This window comes from Salvelinus namaycush, chromosome 17, assembly GCF_016432855.1.
Source record: "Salvelinus namaycush isolate Seneca chromosome 17, SaNama_1.0, whole genome shotgun sequence".
Taxonomy (NCBI): domain Eukaryota; kingdom Metazoa; phylum Chordata; class Actinopteri; order Salmoniformes; family Salmonidae; genus Salvelinus; species Salvelinus namaycush.
The window spans coordinates 22,050,874-22,069,424 of NC_052323.1; the positions used below are offsets into that span (position 1 = coordinate 22,050,874).

The following is an 18,551-nucleotide window of genomic DNA, read 5'->3' on the forward strand; positions in this document are numbered from 1 at the left end:
ACCACACTACACTACACTACACTACCCCACATTACACTACACTACACTGCACCACACTACACTACACTACCCCACATTACACTACACTACACTGCACCACACTACACTACACTGCACCACACTACACTACACCACATTACACTACACTACACTGCACCACACTACACTACTCTACACCACACCAAACTACACTACACTACACCACACTACACATCCCCACTACACGACATTACAGTACATTACACTACATTACACCACATTACACTACACTACATTACACTACATTACACTATACTACAATACACCACACTACACTACATTACACCACACCACTACACTACACCACACTACACTAAATTACACCACACCACACCACACCACACCACACTACACTACACCACATTACATTACACTACACCAAACTACACTGCACTACATTACACTGCACTACAGTATACTATACTACATTACACTACACTACAGTACATTAAACTACACTACAGTACACTACACCACATGACATTACACTACATTACATTGCACTACAGTATACTATACTAAATTACACTACACTACTGTACACTACACTACAGTACATTAAACTACACTATATTACACTACAATACACCACATTACACTACACTACATTACACTACAATACAGTACATTACACTACACTACAGTACACTACACCACATGACATTACACTACATTACATTAAACTACACTACACTACACCACATTACACTACACTACAGTACATTAAACTACACTACATTACACTACACTACACCACATTACACTACACTACACTACATTACACTACACTACATTACACTACACTACATTACACTACACTACATTACACTACACTACACTACATTACACTACACTACACTACACTACACTACACTACACTACAGTACATTAAACTACACTACATTACACTACACTACATTACACTACACTACATTACACTACACTACATTACACTACACTACTGTACACTACACTACAGTACATTAAACTACACTACATTACACTACACTACACCACATTACACTACACTACACTACATTACACTACATTACACTACACTACATTACACTACACTACATTACACTACACTACACTACATTACACTACACTACACTACATTACACTACACTACATTACACTACACTACATTACACTACACTACATTACACTACACTACACTACATTACACTACACTACACTACATTACACTACACTACATTACACTACACTACACTACATTACACTACATTACACTACACTACACTACATTACACTACATTGCACTACACTACACTACAGTACATTGAACTACACTACATTACACTACACTACACTACATTACACTACACTACATTACACTACACTACACTACATTACACTACATTACACTACACTACACTACATTACACTACACTACACTACAGTACATTAAACTACACTACATTACACTACACTACACTACATTACACTACACTACATTACACTACAATACAGTACATTACACTACACTACATTACACCAGGTGAGTTAGACAGCTATTACTTGTTGTTATGTGAATGTGGTTTCTTTACAATCCTTAATGTATAATTACTGTATCTAAATGATAAGGAATCAAACGGTTACAGAAAAAGGTGTGAGTCATTTCCTGGTATTGAAATGCTGCTTGGTACTTAGTGGCCAAGTGAAAACCAATAGGTCTGTACAAACATACTCTCCTGTTCACAATCACAACCTTAGACACATTAAGACTGACTTCTACATTTCTTTATGCCCTGGAAAAACTCCCAACCTGTGCTGGGTGGTTTATGACCAATGTGTTTTGTGTTTCCCCCAAAACGTCTACATGCTGCTGCTGCAGGTCTGTGTTTTCCTGAGACTACCTTGACCTGGCCGACCTGACTCGACCGAAACAGGAAAAGGACCTTGAGCTTGCTGTCGCAATACAGAGTAAGCGGGAAAGACAGGGAAAGAGATAAGATATATTAATTTATTGTAAGTGATTGAAATTCCTCCAAACCAGCTAAATATTTCCTTTTCCTGCTTCCATTCAATTAAGACTCATACCCAACATGCTCTACCCCAAACTAACATACATTTACATCACGTTGTTGTTGTTGTGTACTGTAACTGCTCTTCCTGTGTTCATGTTTTGCTTTATCCGTGTATTGACTGGAAGTCATGAGGCGGCACCAGGAACCAGACATCTGAGAGATAACACGACGTGACCCGAAGGCATGATCAGACACGAACAGTACCATAAAGTCTATAGAGTACAACAGAGACTCTCAGTACCATAGACCGGCATTAACCTGTCTAGACACTGATCAGTCATTAAACTATGGGGGGGTCAGCCACTGATGATGACTACTGATGTGATCATGTTTATCAATCCCTGTCAATGGCCTGTCATACTTCCTCCTGCCTATAAGAGTTCCTGTGATATTCCAACTAAAAGAGAGAGAGAGAGAGAGAGAGGAGAGAGAGAGAGAGAGAGAGAGAGAGAGAGAGAGAGAGAGAGAGAGAGAGAGAGAGAGAGAGAGAGAGTTGTGATGTCACTGCAGCCCCCTCATATCCAGTACACAAAGAGGCAGGGGATCATATCATCATAGCCAGCATACCAACTGTGCTACACAGACTACTCTACTGCTCACTCACACAGACTCAAACACATCACCCAGATACAGTCAGTCACAGTGTAACTCACACCAGGACCAGGCTTGCTAATTTTTCAGGCTGGGCAGTCACAGTAAGTAAAGTACGCTTGATTTCTCAGGGTTTCTCCTCCGCTCTACTTTCTTCTCCTTATCACTCGCTCACTTTTCTTTCTCTTACTTTCTTGTTCTTGTCTGAGTTCATCCGACTCTCACAACCCCTCTCTGTCAGTCCTAGTAAAACAGGCTCTGTTTGAAAACTCAACAAAATAAATACTTCTCCCTTAGCATGCAACACACATCGTCTTTCTCTCTCCATTCTGTCCTTTTGCCTCTGCTCTGGCATTCTCTATATGTGAACAGTGACTATGGTAAATCCTAAATGTATTTGCATGCTGGCATAGATTCAAAACTCCCCGCTTTGTGTTTCTGTGTGTCTTTCTGCCATGGGTCAGTGTGTTACAGGCATCTGTTCCTGTTAGTCTCTAGTTACACCAGTGCATGTCTTTATGTTGTGTATCAATGTTGTTATAATGAGGTTATACCAATGTTTTAATCACTGTAAGATTAGATTCCTGCAGTGCTTTATTTAGTGGTATTCCATATATGATAGTAATTGTTGTTGCAACTGTTCTGTCTCCACTGATGTCCTGTGACTGTGTGAATGTACAATACGTGTTTGTTGGTAGTGTTGGTGGTCTGGCCCTCTGTGTTGAGACATATACAAGGGGACTTATTGATCATTATCTCATTCCCTTGCTGATCATGTTTTAAAAACAATATGAGTATAAGTAAGGTAAGAGGGTAGGTGACCATGAGCCTTAGGAGGGGGGATACATAGATCTGGTTATCTCTCTGTCTCTTCTGTTTTCATCATGAGAGATAGCTGGTTATCTCTCTGTCTCTTCTGTTTTTGTCATGAGAGAGCTGGTTATCTCTCTGTCTCTTATGTTTTCATCATGAGAGATAGCTGGTTATCTCTCTGTCTCTTCTGTCTTGGTCATGAGAGATGCAAAGTCTCTTCCATCCCTTTTCTCTCTCTGTTTCTGTGTTTCCCTCTCTTTCTCTTCCTGTCTCCAAAAAAGTATAAACAGTGCCAGCATACTCTCTTTTTTTTCTCCCTAAATCAAAATTATGGAAATAATGGCAGGTTTATGTGTGTCTCTCTCTCTATTGACATGAAATGCCGTTCTGTCACCCAGCTGGGTTGCTCTCTGGTCTCTGTTTACCTTCAAATGTTTAAAAGCAGTAGGGCAGCTCTCTGTGAGGCGGTAGTAGAGGGAGTGGACACACATTTACACACACACACACACACAAACACACACAAACACACACAACCACACACACACACACACACACACACACACACACACACACACACACACACACACACACACACCCACACACACACACACACACACACACACACACACACACACACACACACACACACACACACACACAAACACACACACACACACAAACCTACAATTGTGTTTGTGGACAGCCAAAGAGGGAAAAGCTGTGAAGAAAGGCAAACGACGTAATCATATATATATATACTCTCTACTGCTCTAGAGTACCAGCAAGGAATCAGTGACCATCCACCCTCCCAGCAGAAGCCATATAATATTACTGAGGGAACGTCTGAGAAGTTGCAAGAGAACTCTTCAGCATTTTGGAATTTGGACTGTACCAGATCCACCAGACTTTGGGATTTAAAGCCCTCTGTTGAACCAGGCCGGCAACAGCATTTTAGACAGTCCCAACAGCACCAGAGGAAGGAGGTTAATCTAGGATCAGACAGTATGCTGGCTCAGATCCTACAGGAGATGTGGGTGGACCCAGAGGTTCTGGAGGCCCTGAGTGAAGACCAGAAGAGAATCTTGTTCCTGAAGATGAGAGAGGAGCAGGTCAGACGCTGGAAAGATAGAGAGGAGAAGGACGAGAAAGAGAGGAGAACCAGGGAACACACCAGGTCTAAGAAAGGTACAGCACGCACGCACACACACACACACACAGCGGTGCTTGTGAGTACAGAATAAATGCAGGTAATTTACAGTAAACTAGAGTATACTTCAGAACACGCCCCTGTTGTTAGGGTAAGAGGAGTTAGTGTAACAGTATAACTTTAGTACGTCCCCTCGCCCCGACACGGGCGCGAACCAGGGACCCTCTGCACACATCAAACAGTCACCCACGAAGCGTCGTTATCCATCGCTCCACAAAAGCCGCGGCCCTTGCAGAGCAAGGGGCAACACTACATCTAGGTTTCAGAGCAAGTGACGTAACTGATTGAAACGCTACTAGCGCGTACCCGCTAACTAGCTAGCCATTTCACATCCGTTACACTCACCCCCCTTTCAACCTCCTCCTTTTCCGCAGCAACCAGTGATCCGGGTCACGGCACCAATGTAACAGTATAACTTTAGTACGTCCCCTCGCCCCGACACGGGCGCGAACCAGGGACCCTCTGCACACATCAACAACAGTCACCCACGAAGCGTCGTTACCCATCGCTCCACAAAAGCCACGGCCCTTGCAGAGCAAGGGGCAACACTACATCTAGGTTTCAGAGCAAGTGACGTAACTGATTGAAACGCTACTAGCGCGTACCCGCTAACTAGCTAGCCATTTCACATCCGTTACACTAGGAGTGTCTATTTCATAACTTAGGATTTCCTCTCCCTGGGTGGTGACACCCACCTGTGCCCCCCTCTGCCTCCTCTCCTCTCTCTGCCTCCTCTCCTCTCTCTACCTCCTCTCCTCTCTGCCTCCTCTCCTCTCTCTGTCTCCTCTCCTCTCTCTGCTTCTTCTCCTCTCTCTACCTCCTCTCCTCTCTGCCTCCTCTCTCTCTCTGTCTCCTCTCTCTGTCTCCTCTCTCTGCCTCCTCTCCTCTCTCTACCTCCTCTCCTCTTTCTACCTCCTCTCCTCTCTCTACCTCCTCTCCTCTCTCTGCCTTCTCTCCTCTATCTGCCTCCTCTCCTTTCCTCTCTCTGTCTCCTCTCCTCTCTCTGCCTCCTCTCCTCTCTCTACCTCCTCTCCTCTTTCTACCTCCTCTCCTCTCCTTGCCTCCTCTCCTCTCTCTGCTTCTTCTCCTCTCTCTGCCTCCTCTCCTTTCTCTGCCTCCTCTCCTCTCTCTACCTCCTCTCCTCTCTCTACCTCCTCTCCTCTTTCTGCCTCCTCTCCTCTCTCTGCTTCCTCTCCTCTGCCTGCACAGAATGTTCTGTCCTCAGATTCAACACACCAAAGAGCATAAAGTATAGGCCAGGGAGAGAGGAAAACCTTTCATATATAGAAAGAGAGAGAGGGAACAGGAGGGGGGAATAATAAATGGGTAGGTAGGGGGAGAGAAAGGGAAATCGGAAGTATGAGGGGAAAAGAATGAGGACAGGAAGAGAAAGAGGCAGGGAGAGAGAGACTGGGAGAGAAAAAGAGTAATTGAGCATGCTTGAGCACCCACTCCACTATTCTGAGAAACACAACCCTGAAACCACACTCTTATCTACAGAGAGAGGCCTTCAGATCAGGCCTAGTTCCACCACTCTCACTAACCCACATCTCTCTCTTTTCCATTCTATCCCCCTCTCTGTCTCTCTTTTACCCATTCTATTCCTCTCTCCCCCTGTCCCTTTCTCTATCTGATAGGATATAGAATGTGACCTATCCCCTCTATTGGTACTAATAGAACAGTATAGTGTAGTACCCAGCCCTCTTATCAGAGCTCTATCATCAGAGACACAGCGGCAGCGATTGATTCATTCCACATGCCTGCCTGCCCGGCAGATTGAATAGGAGTGAATAGAATTGAGTAAGCCCTGTGGTTTGGTGAGGCTCGCTGCTTTTAGCCCTGAATATCTCGTTACCGCTTTCCAATCTGTGCTCTGTGTGTGTGTGTGTGTGTGTGTGTGTGTGTGTGTGTGTGTGTGTGTGTGTGTGTGTGTGTGTGTGCGTGTGCGTGTGCGTGTGCGTGTGCGTGTGCGTGTGTGTGTGTGTGTGTGTGTGTGTGTGTGTGCGCCATCTTAGTAGCAGAAGGTCAGGCCAGGTCATCTCTTAACACCTGGTGTCAAACTGACCAGCAGAACGGAGTGTTGAGCAAAAATACTTCACCATTCTTCTCACAGGCCCTTAATTCTCCTCTCACAGCCCCATGGCCCAGAAAGACTCTCCTTATGTAAGATAGTACGTAGGCAACACAGTACAACTCCTAAATGTTACACATGCACGAGCAGATATACGTACGCGCACACATATACGGAAGGATGCAGGTGCGCACACACAGCTTGTCGTCCATCCTGTAGGATTAAAAAATCCATCACATATTTCCAAGATGATTTGCTGAACATTTCCACACCTTTTGTTGCAATTGTGCTCTTCCCTTATTACATAGGCTTATTTTCAATTGTCTGAACTGAAGTTAATTAATTGAAATGGGTCATTTTTTCAAATTTAGACTAGTAGCCTGTTCGTGTGTATCGTGTTCATATCACTGTAATGGTGTAACTAGAGACTAGAGAATGTAACTAGAGACAGGTTGAATCCCACTTATGACACCAATTAGCACATGTCTAAGGTCAGATGGAAGTGATTACTGAAAGGTGAAGACCATAGTCTAGTGTGTCAGTAAGGGGGTTTTCACACTTGGTCCCTTTCAGACAATTTTTGTGAATTCAGTTGTGGTTCGCTTAATGTGCAGTGTGAACGCTCCAGAGGAACGCAGACCCCTTAAGAGTCCCCAAACCAAACTCAGACCCCTTAAGAGTCCCCAAACCAAACTCAGACCCCTTAAGAGTCCCCAAACCAAACTCAGACCCCTTAAGAGTCCCCAAACCAAACTCAGACCCCTTAAGAGTCCCCAAACCAAACTCAGACCCCCTAAGAGTCCCCAAACCAAACTCAGACCCCTTAAGAGTCCCCAAACCAAACTCAGACCCCTTAAGAGTCCCCAAACCAAACTCAGACCCCATAAGAGTCCCCAAACCAAACTCAGACCCCTTAAGAGTCCCGAAAGCAAACTCAGACCCTTTAAGAGTCCCCAAAGCAAACTCAGACCCCTTAAGAGTCCCCAAACCAAACTCAGACCCCTTAAGAGTCCCCAAAGCAAACTGAGACCATCTCAAGAGGTGCTCTGAGTCTGGTTCACTTGAATTCCGAGTTCCGGTTCCCTTTTTTTAGGGCAATGTGAACGCAAAGCTCCCCAGGTTCGCTTGTCACAAAAGAGACAAGATGATAATGTCTAGTTTCGCTGAAAAAGTGTGTACTGTTTTTGGATATTGATTTGCGATTGTCAAGGATGCACAGAAATTCCCCAAAATGTGTGGAGTTTTGTACCGACACGACGTTCAGATTGTTTGTTTGATATATGTCATCTATAGGCTGAGAGCTTCACACACTGATTATTTGATTGTGGGCTTTGAATAGTGTGAGAAGACAATAGGGTACAAAATCAATGCTTGCTCTTAAAGGGGGTACAATTTTCAATTACATCATTATTAAATCTGCAGTTATTCTTCGGCTATTTATTTTGTTACCAATAATATTTACATGTTAATATTATCTTTTGATTATAATAATGATGTCTAATAACTACATGCAATCTATTAGCTTCCGATAAGACAGAATGGCTTGTCTTGTACCCAGAGTGCATTGAGTGAATGTTGGAAAAAGATCTTGGTTCCTTTCTAAACATAGCAATGTGAATGCAAAGAGGACTCAGACCACAAAATAGGTGAACAGTGAACTGGCAGAGTTGAGTCCTCATTCAAAGGAGAGGACAGTGTAAATACAAAGACAACTGAGTTCTCTTGCTTTTTTTTACTCCAGAGTTCACTTTAAAGAGGACTGAGATCGGGTTCTTTTAAAGAGGACTATATGTGAAAACACCCTAAGGCAGTGTTTGTGTAGATCCTATACACGTTAGTAGCGTGTTTGTTCACTGATAAGACAACAGCACCATCTGCTGGGCTGGAACCAGTACGACAACCAGACTCCATGATGAACTCTGACAATGGATCTAAAATGGTGTTAGGTTTGAAGAGTTACCTTCTATTGTATTATCTGTACTAATTACACAGTGTGGTATTCAATGTGTCTGTGTGTTTCTTTGTCTCCTCAGGTCACAGTAAGAGTGTGCGCTGGCTGTTGGGTCATGATGGGGATGTGAGTGTGAGCGTGATCGGAGAGGTGGATGAATTTAGATACTCCAAACTCCTCCAGACCCTTCGTACCAACACCAGACTACAGAGTACAGAAATGAACAACCTAGTGGTTGATATCCATACTGTGTCTCTACTGACAGACAGAGAGAACCACCAAACCAGCTCACAATCAGCCATACTGATGCAACTAAGCGTAAGTGTGTGTGTGTGTGTGTGTGTGTGTGTGTGTGTGTGTGTGTGTGTGTGTGTGTGTGTGTGTGTGTGTGTGTGTGTGTGTGTGTGTGTGTGTGTGTGTGTGTGTGTGTGTGTGTGTGTGTGTGTGTGTGTGTGTGTGTGTGTGTGTGTGTGTGCGAGCGAGCGAGCGTGTGTGTGTGTGTGCGTTTGCATGAGACACAGAAAGAGAGGGAAAGAGAAAGATATCAGCTCTACCATACAGGATGTAGCTCACCATTCTTCTTCTATTTCCAGGAAGACTCAGACGGGTCTAAGGACTCTGAGGAGGACCAGGACACAGGTAGGGCTGAGGTCGACCCAAAGGACACCAGGGAGGACAGCATCGACAGTGTGTCAGGCTACAGCACAGATGACCTAAAGGACTGGGGCCTCTGCTACAGACCCCACTGCAGCAACATCAGCCTCTGTCTCCAACCCCAGCTGTCAGTCACAGAAAAGGCCCTCCCACAGAGCAGAAGAGGTGAGAGAGAAAGAGAGATAGAGAGAGAATGTTTTTTTTTGTGTGCATAAGAGCGTTTGTATGACATACTCTACACTCGATTCAAGCTCATTGACTTAACATATATTTTTACAATCTTTTCCCTCTCTATCTCTCTAGTGGTGGTCAGTCATGAAGAGGAGAGCCCAGCATTTGGTGGTCGGGTGGCCCAGCTCAGGAGAGCATTTGCCACGTCCTCTCCCACCGCCATGCCCCCTGTGGCCACCAAACCCTCTCACCTGTAGCTAGCAGCCAAACCTTCCCTCAGGAAACACCAGGGTCACCTCCAGTCAACCAACCACACAGAAGAGGTACTGCCCACTTGACGAGCTCATTTGAATACCAGGTACAAGTGACCTACGGACAGACACTCACCTGAGGAATGGTGCGGAGAAATAGAAGCTCCAAACTTAGCCGAGTTAAAGGTGGACATGCACGGCTGAGTGGGAGGAATGCTTGGCGCTGGTATTCTGGTGAACGGCTCCCTTTGAAGGTTCCTGGAGCCTGCATGGTAGTCATACAGTTCTACCTCTCCTTAAAGCTAAATACACAAGAGGTTTGGACATGGTTAACACAAGAGCTATTTCTACATATGTACAAGAGGTTGGTATCTGATTTGTACATGGGGTGGAGGAAAAGATTTAGCTTCACGTTTCTTATCATGAATTATGTAAAAAATAAAAACCTCAGCTGTAATAAGGGTCGTGGTATGTTTGGGCTATAGGTTAAACCATCCTGTCGTGTTTTTAGTTGCCTGATCTTTTGCTTTGTTAGTTGCTGTCGTTATCTAACGGTCTAACCTCGTAGATTTTCTGGTCATATTCTGTTTTGTATATTTGCGCTCTAACTACATTTGTTTGAGGAGGTTATTTCAATATTGTGTGTGAAACATGCTTGTGCAATACACAGATTTATTTGACCTGTCGTCTTCTAATTCAGCTGAATAAAAATGTGGAAGAAATGTGTCAGGGTGTTTAAGATAGAGAGAGAGGATTAATACAGAGGGAGAGAGGTGAAAGAGGGAGAGAGGTGAAAGAGGGAGAGAGGTAAAAAGGGGAGAGAGGTGAAAAGGGGAGAGAGGTGAAAAGGGGAGAGAGGTGAAAGAGGGAGAGAGGTGAAAGGGGGAGAGAGGTGAAAGGGGGAGAGAGGTGAAAGAGGGAGAGAGGTAAAAGAGGGAGAGTGGTAAAAAGGGGAGAGAGGTGAAAAGGGGAGAGAGGTGAAAAGGGGAGAGAGGTGAAAGCGGGATAGAGGTGAAAGGGGGATAGAGGTGAAAGGGGGAGAGAGGTGAAAAGGGGAGAGAGGTAAAAGAGGGAGAGAGGTAAAAGAGGGAGAGAGGTGAAAGAGGGAGAGAGGTGAAAAGGGGAGAGAGGTGAAAGAGGGATAGAGGTGAAAGGGGGATAGAGGTGAAAGGGGGAGAGAGGTGAAAGAGGGAGAGAGGTAAAAGAGGGAGAGAGGTGAAAGAGGGAGAGAGGTGAAAAGGGGAGAGAGGTGAAAGAGGGATAGAGGTGAAAAGGGGAGAGAGGTGAAAGCGGGATAGAGGTGAAAGGGGGATAGAGGTGAAAGGGGGAGAGAGGTGAAAAGGGGAGAGAGGTAAAAGAGGGAGAGAGGTAAAAGAGGGAGAGAGGTGAAAGAGGGAGAGAGGTGAAAAGGGGAGAGAGGTGAAAGAGGGATAGAGGTGAAAGGGGGATAGAGGTGAAAGGGGGAGAGAGGTGAAAGAGGGAGAGAGGTAAAAGAGGGAGAGAGGTGAAAGAGGGAGAGAGGTGAAAAGGGGAGAGAGGTGAAAGAGGGATAGAGGTGAAAGGGGGAGAGAGGTGAAAAGGGGAGAGAGATGAAAGCGGGACAGAGGTGAAAGGGGGATAGAGGTGAAAGGGGGAGAGAGGTGAAAAGGGGAGAGAGGTGAAAGAGGGAGAGAGGTGAAAGAGGGAGAGAGGTGAAAAGGGGTAGAGGGAATCCTCTGTTGTTTTATAGTGACTGGTAATCATGGTGACCAGAGAGGTCAAGGACAGCCAGACCTGCCTTTCATCCTGCTCTGGGATAGGATTACACCTAAACACCTGAAGCCCCTAACAAAACAGGGAGAGGAGGGCTCCATGCTCTGGTTAACTAGTGGAGTTCCCAGCAGCTGGTTAACAAAGGATCAAAAGGGACTAGTGGTAACTTGATTAGCGAGTGGCGGCATGGTGGCGACAGAAACAGGCTGGCTATATGAACACATTCAGCACAACTATATCTCTACCAACTCAATAAAGCATGTCTCATGTACCACCAGGACAGATGAAAGTGTGTCTTTAGGATTCAGGAACAATGGCCTCTTCTTCTATGACGCCCTGCTAGAGCTGCTGTAGTAGAATCCAACCAGTGTAACATTACTGAGCCATGCAACATCTGGCTGCAGCGACTAACATAGCTAGGTCCAATTGTGGTTTGAGAGGACAGACTCAGAGCCAGGGTCAGTCTGTATTTTCGACAATGCATCCATCTTTATCCCTCCATCTCTCTACCTCCCCATTTCTCTAGGTATCTGTCCAACCACTTCCCTTTCTCTTTTTGTATTTGCCCCTTCACTCTTCCCCTACTATCTTCATCTCCTGCTGTCTCTCTATCTCCTGTCTCCCCTCCCTCTCCCCTCCCCCTCTCCTCTCCCTCCTGCCATCTTGCAGGGCAGCAGAGCTAGACTCTGCAGGCGTTTGGGGAGGCTCCAGACCTCACGGCCAGAAGGGGGATTCATCTCCAAATGACTGGAAAGGCACAACGGGAAAGTGGAGATTCAGGAATATAAAATCCCTTTGTCCGCGAGAGTAAGCGATGCACAATAGGACATGTTTTTTATTCAGTGGGAATAGTAATAGCGTGCTACCTGATTTTTTGCCTGAGTTGGCAGTACATCTGTAAGACACGCGAACAAGCGGACACACATACACACACGCACAGGCTCTCTGACTGAAGGCACACAGGAAGTGCAAGCAATGGCCCAATTATAGCGTGACACCTCACCCTGCCATTTCCATGGTTACGCCATCCACCCGTCCCCCTGAGTGAGCGGTGGAGGAAGAAAGTCCTATCTCATCAACTATCGTCACGGCAACCTCCGAACCCCCTGTCTGTGTGAGCCGTACTCTCTGCAATCACAATATTACTGTGTGAGAGAGAATGAGTGTGTCTGCATACTGCATGATCAGGAATAGAATTAAAAAAATTGAATCAGTGTGTGAATGGTAATGAGGATGTGTGTGAATGCATTGAGTGTGTGGGGAGTCAGATTTTCATATATTTTGTTGGTGTAAGTTTTGGTTGTGTGTGTGTGTGTGTGTGTGTGTGTGTGTGTGTGTAATGTAGTGATAAGGCTCTCCACTCTGTCAGGCCATCATGCATGCCTCCCCCAAGACACACTACATAAAGCCCCACGGGAAATAGACAGGGATCAGTCAGCCCCTGAAATACACACAGAAACACTCATCCCAACACACACATAGACAGGCAGTTTCCTTGTCTTTATTCAGAAGGCAGACCATAGAGGTGTAAGAACTAGACACTAATCAGGACTTAAGTACATCTACTACTCATCATTTTATTAACTGTGACATGAATAGAAAAACAAACATAAACATCATATTATGACCACGTCTGTCCTTCTTGGTTTGGCTTATATGGAAACGTCCAGGTCAGAAGCTTCGATGACAAAATGTTCCAAAATGGAGTATAAAAAGGAATTACATTTTCAATGAATAAACAATACTCTGTGGTTAATGAGGTGGTTCATTTTGGGCTCAACAATATGTAAATCCATTGGTATGACTTCTCTTTTCTTCATTGAGTTTTCATCTTCATGTTTTTGATTGTCGAAGATACTGTACTCTCCAAGCCAATCCAACAAGGCCACCTGAATTGACTTTGTACGTTTGTACGTCCAGAGTGTCCATGATCACATTCCAAATGGGCGGAGTCAATTTAATTTGACTGGCAGTTCTTTGGGAGAGATAGGTGGAATCCTATTGTAGCCATGGAAACGCTGCTCCTGACGGAAACACCATCTTCTATGAAAGTAGAGGAGAAAGGTCAGAAGGAGGTGGTCCACTCAAAACACAAACACATGTATACAGACTATTACACCTCAAGACCATTGACAGTAACAAATTAACATAGTATTATTAAAGAGGTATACACTAAGTGTACAAACATTAAGAACACCTTCCTAATATTGAGTTGCACCCCCATTTACCCTCAGAACAGTCTCAATTCATCAGGGCATGGACTCTACAAGGTGTTGAAACCGTTCCACAGCGATGCTGGCCCATGTTGACTCCAATGCTTCCCACAGTTGTGTCAAGTTGGCTGGATGTCCTTTGGATGGTGGACCATTCTTGATACACACAGGAAACTGTTGAGCGTGAAAAACTCAGCATTGTTGAGCCTGGAACTTACTACCATACTCCGTTCAAAGGCACTTAAATATTTTGTCTTGCCATTCACACACACAAAACCATGTCTCAATTGTCTCATGGCTTAAAAATCCTTCTTTAACCTGTCTCATGCCCTTCATATACATTGATTAAAGTGGATTTAACAGGTGAAATCAATAAGGGTTTAACCCCTGGATTCACCTGGTCAGTCTATGTCATGGAAATAGCACTCAGTGTATATTATTTTGGACAGCAGTTGTCAAACCTCAAATAAAGTCAGAATGCCCATTCTAATAGTGTGTATTTAGGTGTGTGTTTCTCCACTTCCTCTCACCTCTAACCCAGTGGCTGCCTTCTTCTTCAGCTGCTCACACTTCCTGTACTTGCAGATCTGGTGTCCGGTCTTGCGGTTGCGGCAGGCACTGCACTCTTCACAGTTCCCCATCCGTCGACATGGCACACACTCTCCGCATCGCTTCCTCTTCCTTCTCCCAGCTCCTCCCCCGCCGCCAGGGGACGAGCTCTCACCTCGCAGCCCCTCCACACCCTCCCCAACGCCAGCCATTCCCATTGACCCTCCACCACCAGTCAGGAATCCCCCTCCTCCTGCTGTCAGAGCAAACAGGCCTGGGTTCAAGGAGAACCAGGAGCAGCCTAGCAGTGGCAGGAAGTCTGTCACACAACCCATGTTGTCCCCTTCAACCCTGGACCCACCTTCCACCTCCTCCCCATCCCCCCCAGCCTCCCCAGCCCCCAGCCCGCCCAGAGGGCCCTGGTCTTTGGGTGTGGGGGTCAGTGTCAAGGCCCCAGCCCTCATCAGCAGCTCTGCAGCATGAGCCAAGTGAAGCCCACTGGGGGAGTCCCAGAGGTCTATGTTGGAGGAGGGGGCCCGGTGAGGCTTGGGCTGCCTGGGCTGGTTGGGCCTGTGCTGGGCTGCGGTGGGGTGGAGGAAGCCCCTGATATCCGTACTACTGGAGCTACTATGGTGGTGGGCTATTCTGTTGGTGTTGTTGAGATACTCTGAGAGGGAGCAGGGATGAGAGCGCTTCAGGCTTCGTCTTAGCGGCTCACTGAGGATCCTATTGGCTCTCTGCTGTTCCGGAGAGGAAGGGCCAGAGATGTCCAGGGTATCTGCCATACTGGGTGGGGGGTGGGGAGGTGGTGGGGTAATGCCAAGGTAAGAACAGTGACAACAGTCCAGCTGTCAGTTAGCCAATCACAACACACTGACAGCTGTTATATTCCCATGATCCTCTCTGATACCTTTATACCATGTGGAGCTGAGCAGAGGGAGATGGAGGAGAGGGGGAAGGAGACAGAGGAGACAAAGAAAGGGGAGAGAGGTGGAGAAAAGAGGTAGATGTTATTAGAGAGGCATTGGTGGATGGTTGGTTTTATTTTCAGTGTATGAAAGACAATGATGACATCCTAAGACATAGGCCTAAGCGTAATTAAGGGAATAATAGCCTACTAGCCTATGTTTGAGAAAGCTTGTAAAATGTGTCCAAAATATAGGCTACATCTGAGGCTTATAAAACGATATGCCTTGAATAACGTGACGCTTTCTACATTAGAGTTAAGATAGACCGGGGTGTTGTTGCACCTGAGTTCCAAGGGGGACAAATCTATGCAATAATGGAATACCACAAACAAATAGCCTATTGCGCATATGCGCCAGTCAAATTTGGAGCGCGCATTTCGATTTGACTACAGTAGTTGTGATGTGAGCCATGCTTGAGAAAATACAATCTCTACCTCTAAATGGCATCGAGTTCGAAAAGGATAAGAAAATACCTTTTGTCTAGACACAGTGACAGTCCAGGGTACGCGCGTGCACGACACGGTCGCAGTGGATAAATAAAATACACTATATTTCCTCACTAAACGATAACGTGTGTGTTCGGGTGATGTAATTCTTACAATTGATAATATTGCAAAAGTATGAATAGGTCATATCTCTCTTCAATATATGATATTATCACAGCCTTTCGTAATTCGTGCACCTACCAATGCGATGCGAGCTGACCAGAGCCCCACTGTCCAGTGGTTTGTTCGTGGTGTCTTCCACGAATATTGGAATAAATAAAGGGAGACAGAAAAAAATCCTAAGAAATTGTCAACTATTAGACACATCCAATCTTTATCTACAGTGATCAACCGAGAAAACGGAGCCGTAAACCAGTTGTCCAGTTCGGTGGCTGCATAGGTCCTTCGCCTTTACCGTCTCGCATTCCCACCTCCTCGTCCCCGCCACTCGCTGAGCGGAACACGCAAACACTCTTCATAGATTTGGGGGGCGTCACACAAAAAGCGAACTGGAGTCATGGTCGCGAGACGCAGAAAATGACCCCATGACCACAATATGTCCGAACAGCGAATTCCTGTGTTCATTTCATTTCTGTGTCGTCATATAAAATGTTACAAAAGCATAGAGATAGACAGATAACGCCAAAGTGGTCATTCTTTTTTAAATAAAATTGATGACAGATGTTTTCTTATGCCTACAATAACTATTGATTGAAATAGATCACTGTTAAGAAATTGGAAAAGGCTGTTTGAGGAATCACTTTTTGTTATGAATGAAATTCATCAGACTGACAGGTGAGTGATTGTATGTTGTGTATGTTCCTTGCAATGTCATGGTGTTGGAAGCCGGACTGTATCAAACAGGGTAGTCGCCATCAGGGGAGATGGGCCAATTTAGAGGCGCACCGGAAAGTCCACTCCACCTCTTGTGAGAGTCCTGTTTGGCACACATCCAGTTGTGGTGTGAGGCTGAGTGTGTGTGCGCGTAGTGTGGCCTGGGCAACAGTAAAATGGAGAGGGGGCTGCGTAATCCTCACGCCTGCTAGTGGAGCGAGCAGCTCCCAGCGGCTAGAGAAAATATTGCATTGTATAAGTGGGTAAAATGGCATACATCCGAGCACATAAGCTGCTTTGCAGCGAGACATAAAATCAGCACCACATAATGTCGGCCTTCTAGGGCTTCAGGAAACGAATGACGGTCAACACTCAAGTCTGACCGCTTTGACAACGTTTATTCACAATATACAGGACAAAATACATCACCATCAAGTCAGTCATATTCAGTAGAAAATGTATCTGTTGGACATTAAAATATATATATTCCTATATGCTTTACTTTGAACAGTGGAATAGACAAGTCATACTTGACATAAGACCTTCATCTGTAACCTTGTAATAAAGGTTTAGAAACAACACAAATTAGTCAAGTTCCGCTTTCTGAAATACTATTATGGAACCCTTCTAGACCTATAAAACTGGTCCTGTCTAAAAGGCCTATTCTCTGTGCGGTTTTTAATCCATGAAGATATGCGTACGCAGGCTATTAGTGTATCACAACACAAGAAATGTGTCTAGACTAAACGCCTCTTATTTTAAGATGTGTAAAGATAGGCAGGTCTATAGTAGCCTACTATGGTACATTACCATGGCGAATGGAATATAAATCCTCCACTGCCTGGCCCGTTGCCCCACATAACCTGCTCTATGAAATCTGAGATCAGGGCAACGATAAGTAGCTAAATAAAACCGGCCACACCTTGGACTATATGAATCAGCGACTAACTGTAACGGGATTAAAGGCCAGGGGGTTTCGCGCGCCCACTGCGGTGCCAAGCGCAATCACATGGCGCGCTCTTAAGGATATGAAAACAATCGGGCTGGTCAAGGATTTGCAGAACAAATACTGTGGAACACAATGGCCACACAAGCCTGAGTTGACTGGTGGTAAGGTTGTCCTACTTGAGGATACAACCTGGTTAAATTGATTGGTAAGTGTCCACTGTCCTGGCGAATTTATTTTTGGCTCCTCTCAACAGGTTGCTTTCAGGTGTAATTGGGTGCAGTGGACTAGTGAATGTATTAACAATTACAATTTCCTTATATCTAGGCTACATAACTTCAGTTGTGCTTACAGTGCGTGAAGGTGTGGCGAGTGTTTTGAATTGATCATTGTTCACATGGGTTTCCTAACGTTCACTTATTCAGACATTAACTTGGAGAATTATAAAATAAATTGCTTTACCTTTAGATATCTGGAATCCATGAGTTTCAAATACTACTGGGTTTGACATTTGCAACGATGGAAGTTGAGGTAATGGTAAACCTGGGGGGTTTGCATCCTGTCCGTTGGCCGGTGAGATGTTCTGATCTCGCGCACCATGGTCAGTCAGAATACATCTGAACACTGTCTTTTCTGACAGACTGGACCAGTACAGACTGAGCGACGTCACTGGTGCGAAGATCAATCAATCCAATCATCAAAAATGGTTACAAGGTAACTAACTGTAGGTTGTCAATCGGACATAAATTAGATGTTTTGGGATAAAAACAGTAAGCTACTAAATAAGTAGAATTTGATCTGAAAAACTGGGTAATCATAAAAATGATCAAACTTTTATTTAAGATGTGATTCGATGTATTGACAGGCAGATATTTGTAAGGCCAGAGGTAAAGTAACGTTTTATGGCATTTAAGTGCAATTCCCCAGAGCCAAGTTTTAGGTTATTTACATTTTAGAGGAAGCCTTAAAATCTGCTTTTTCCCCCTTTTTAACTTGATTGGGTAA

At 45.0% G+C, this 18,551-nt stretch overlaps 2 protein-coding genes across 3 annotated transcripts; one reads left to right on the forward strand and one right to left on the reverse strand.

Moving 5' to 3' along the window:
* Nucleotides 1–1,895: 1,895 nt before the first annotated feature.
* On the forward strand, nt 1,896–10,521 carry LOC120062449. 2 transcript variants are annotated; one of them, XM_039012429.1, is made up of 5 exons: nt 1,896–1,986; nt 4,269–4,679; nt 8,806–9,041; nt 9,317–9,542; nt 9,681–10,521. In XM_039012429.1, the coding sequence occupies exons 2-5, from the start codon at nt 4,499–4,501 to the stop codon at nt 9,803–9,805; spliced, it is 768 nt and encodes a 255-aa protein (XP_038868357.1). In that variant the 5' UTR covers nt 1,896–1,986; nt 4,269–4,498; the 3' UTR covers nt 9,806–10,521. The 2 variants fall into 2 exon arrangements, with proteins under 2 accessions (XP_038868357.1, XP_038868356.1); XM_039012428.1 differs by lacking the exon at nt 1,896–1,986 and adding an exon at nt 2,636–2,785.
* Nucleotides 10,522–13,030: 2,509 nt separating this feature from the next.
* Nucleotides 13,031–16,870, reverse strand: LOC120062450 (CXXC-type zinc finger protein 5-like). Its single transcript, XM_039012431.1, has 3 exons — nt 15,968–16,870; nt 14,295–15,240; nt 13,031–13,594 (listed from the first exon to the last, which is right to left on the reverse strand). The coding sequence occupies exons 2-3, from the start codon at nt 15,096–15,098 to the stop codon at nt 13,550–13,552; spliced, it is 849 nt and encodes a 282-aa protein (XP_038868359.1). The 5' UTR covers nt 15,099–15,240; nt 15,968–16,870; the 3' UTR covers nt 13,031–13,549.
* Nucleotides 16,871–18,551: the final 1,681 nt, after the last annotated feature.

Bases quoted from the DNA above. Each gene is read 5' to 3' on its own strand.
- LOC120062449 (XM_039012429.1), top strand. From the start codon at position 4,499: ATGCTGGCTCAGATCCTACAGGAGATGTGGGTGGACCCAGAGGTTCTG. The intron at 4,680-8,805 runs GTACAGCACGCA...TTGTCTCCTCAG, and splicing joins ACACACCAGGTCTAAGAAAG to GTCACAGTAAGAGTGTGCGC. The intron at 9,042-9,316 runs GTAAGTGTGTGT...TTCTATTTCCAG, and splicing joins CCATACTGATGCAACTAAGC to GAAGACTCAGACGGGTCTAA.
- LOC120062450 (XM_039012431.1), bottom strand. From the start codon at position 15,098: ATGGCAGATACCCTGGACATCTCTGGCCCTTCCTCTCCGGAACAGCAG. The intron at 13,595-14,294 runs GTGAGAGGAAGT...CTACTTTCATAG, and splicing joins AGGCAGCCACTGGGTTAGAG to AAGATGGTGTTTCCGTCAGG.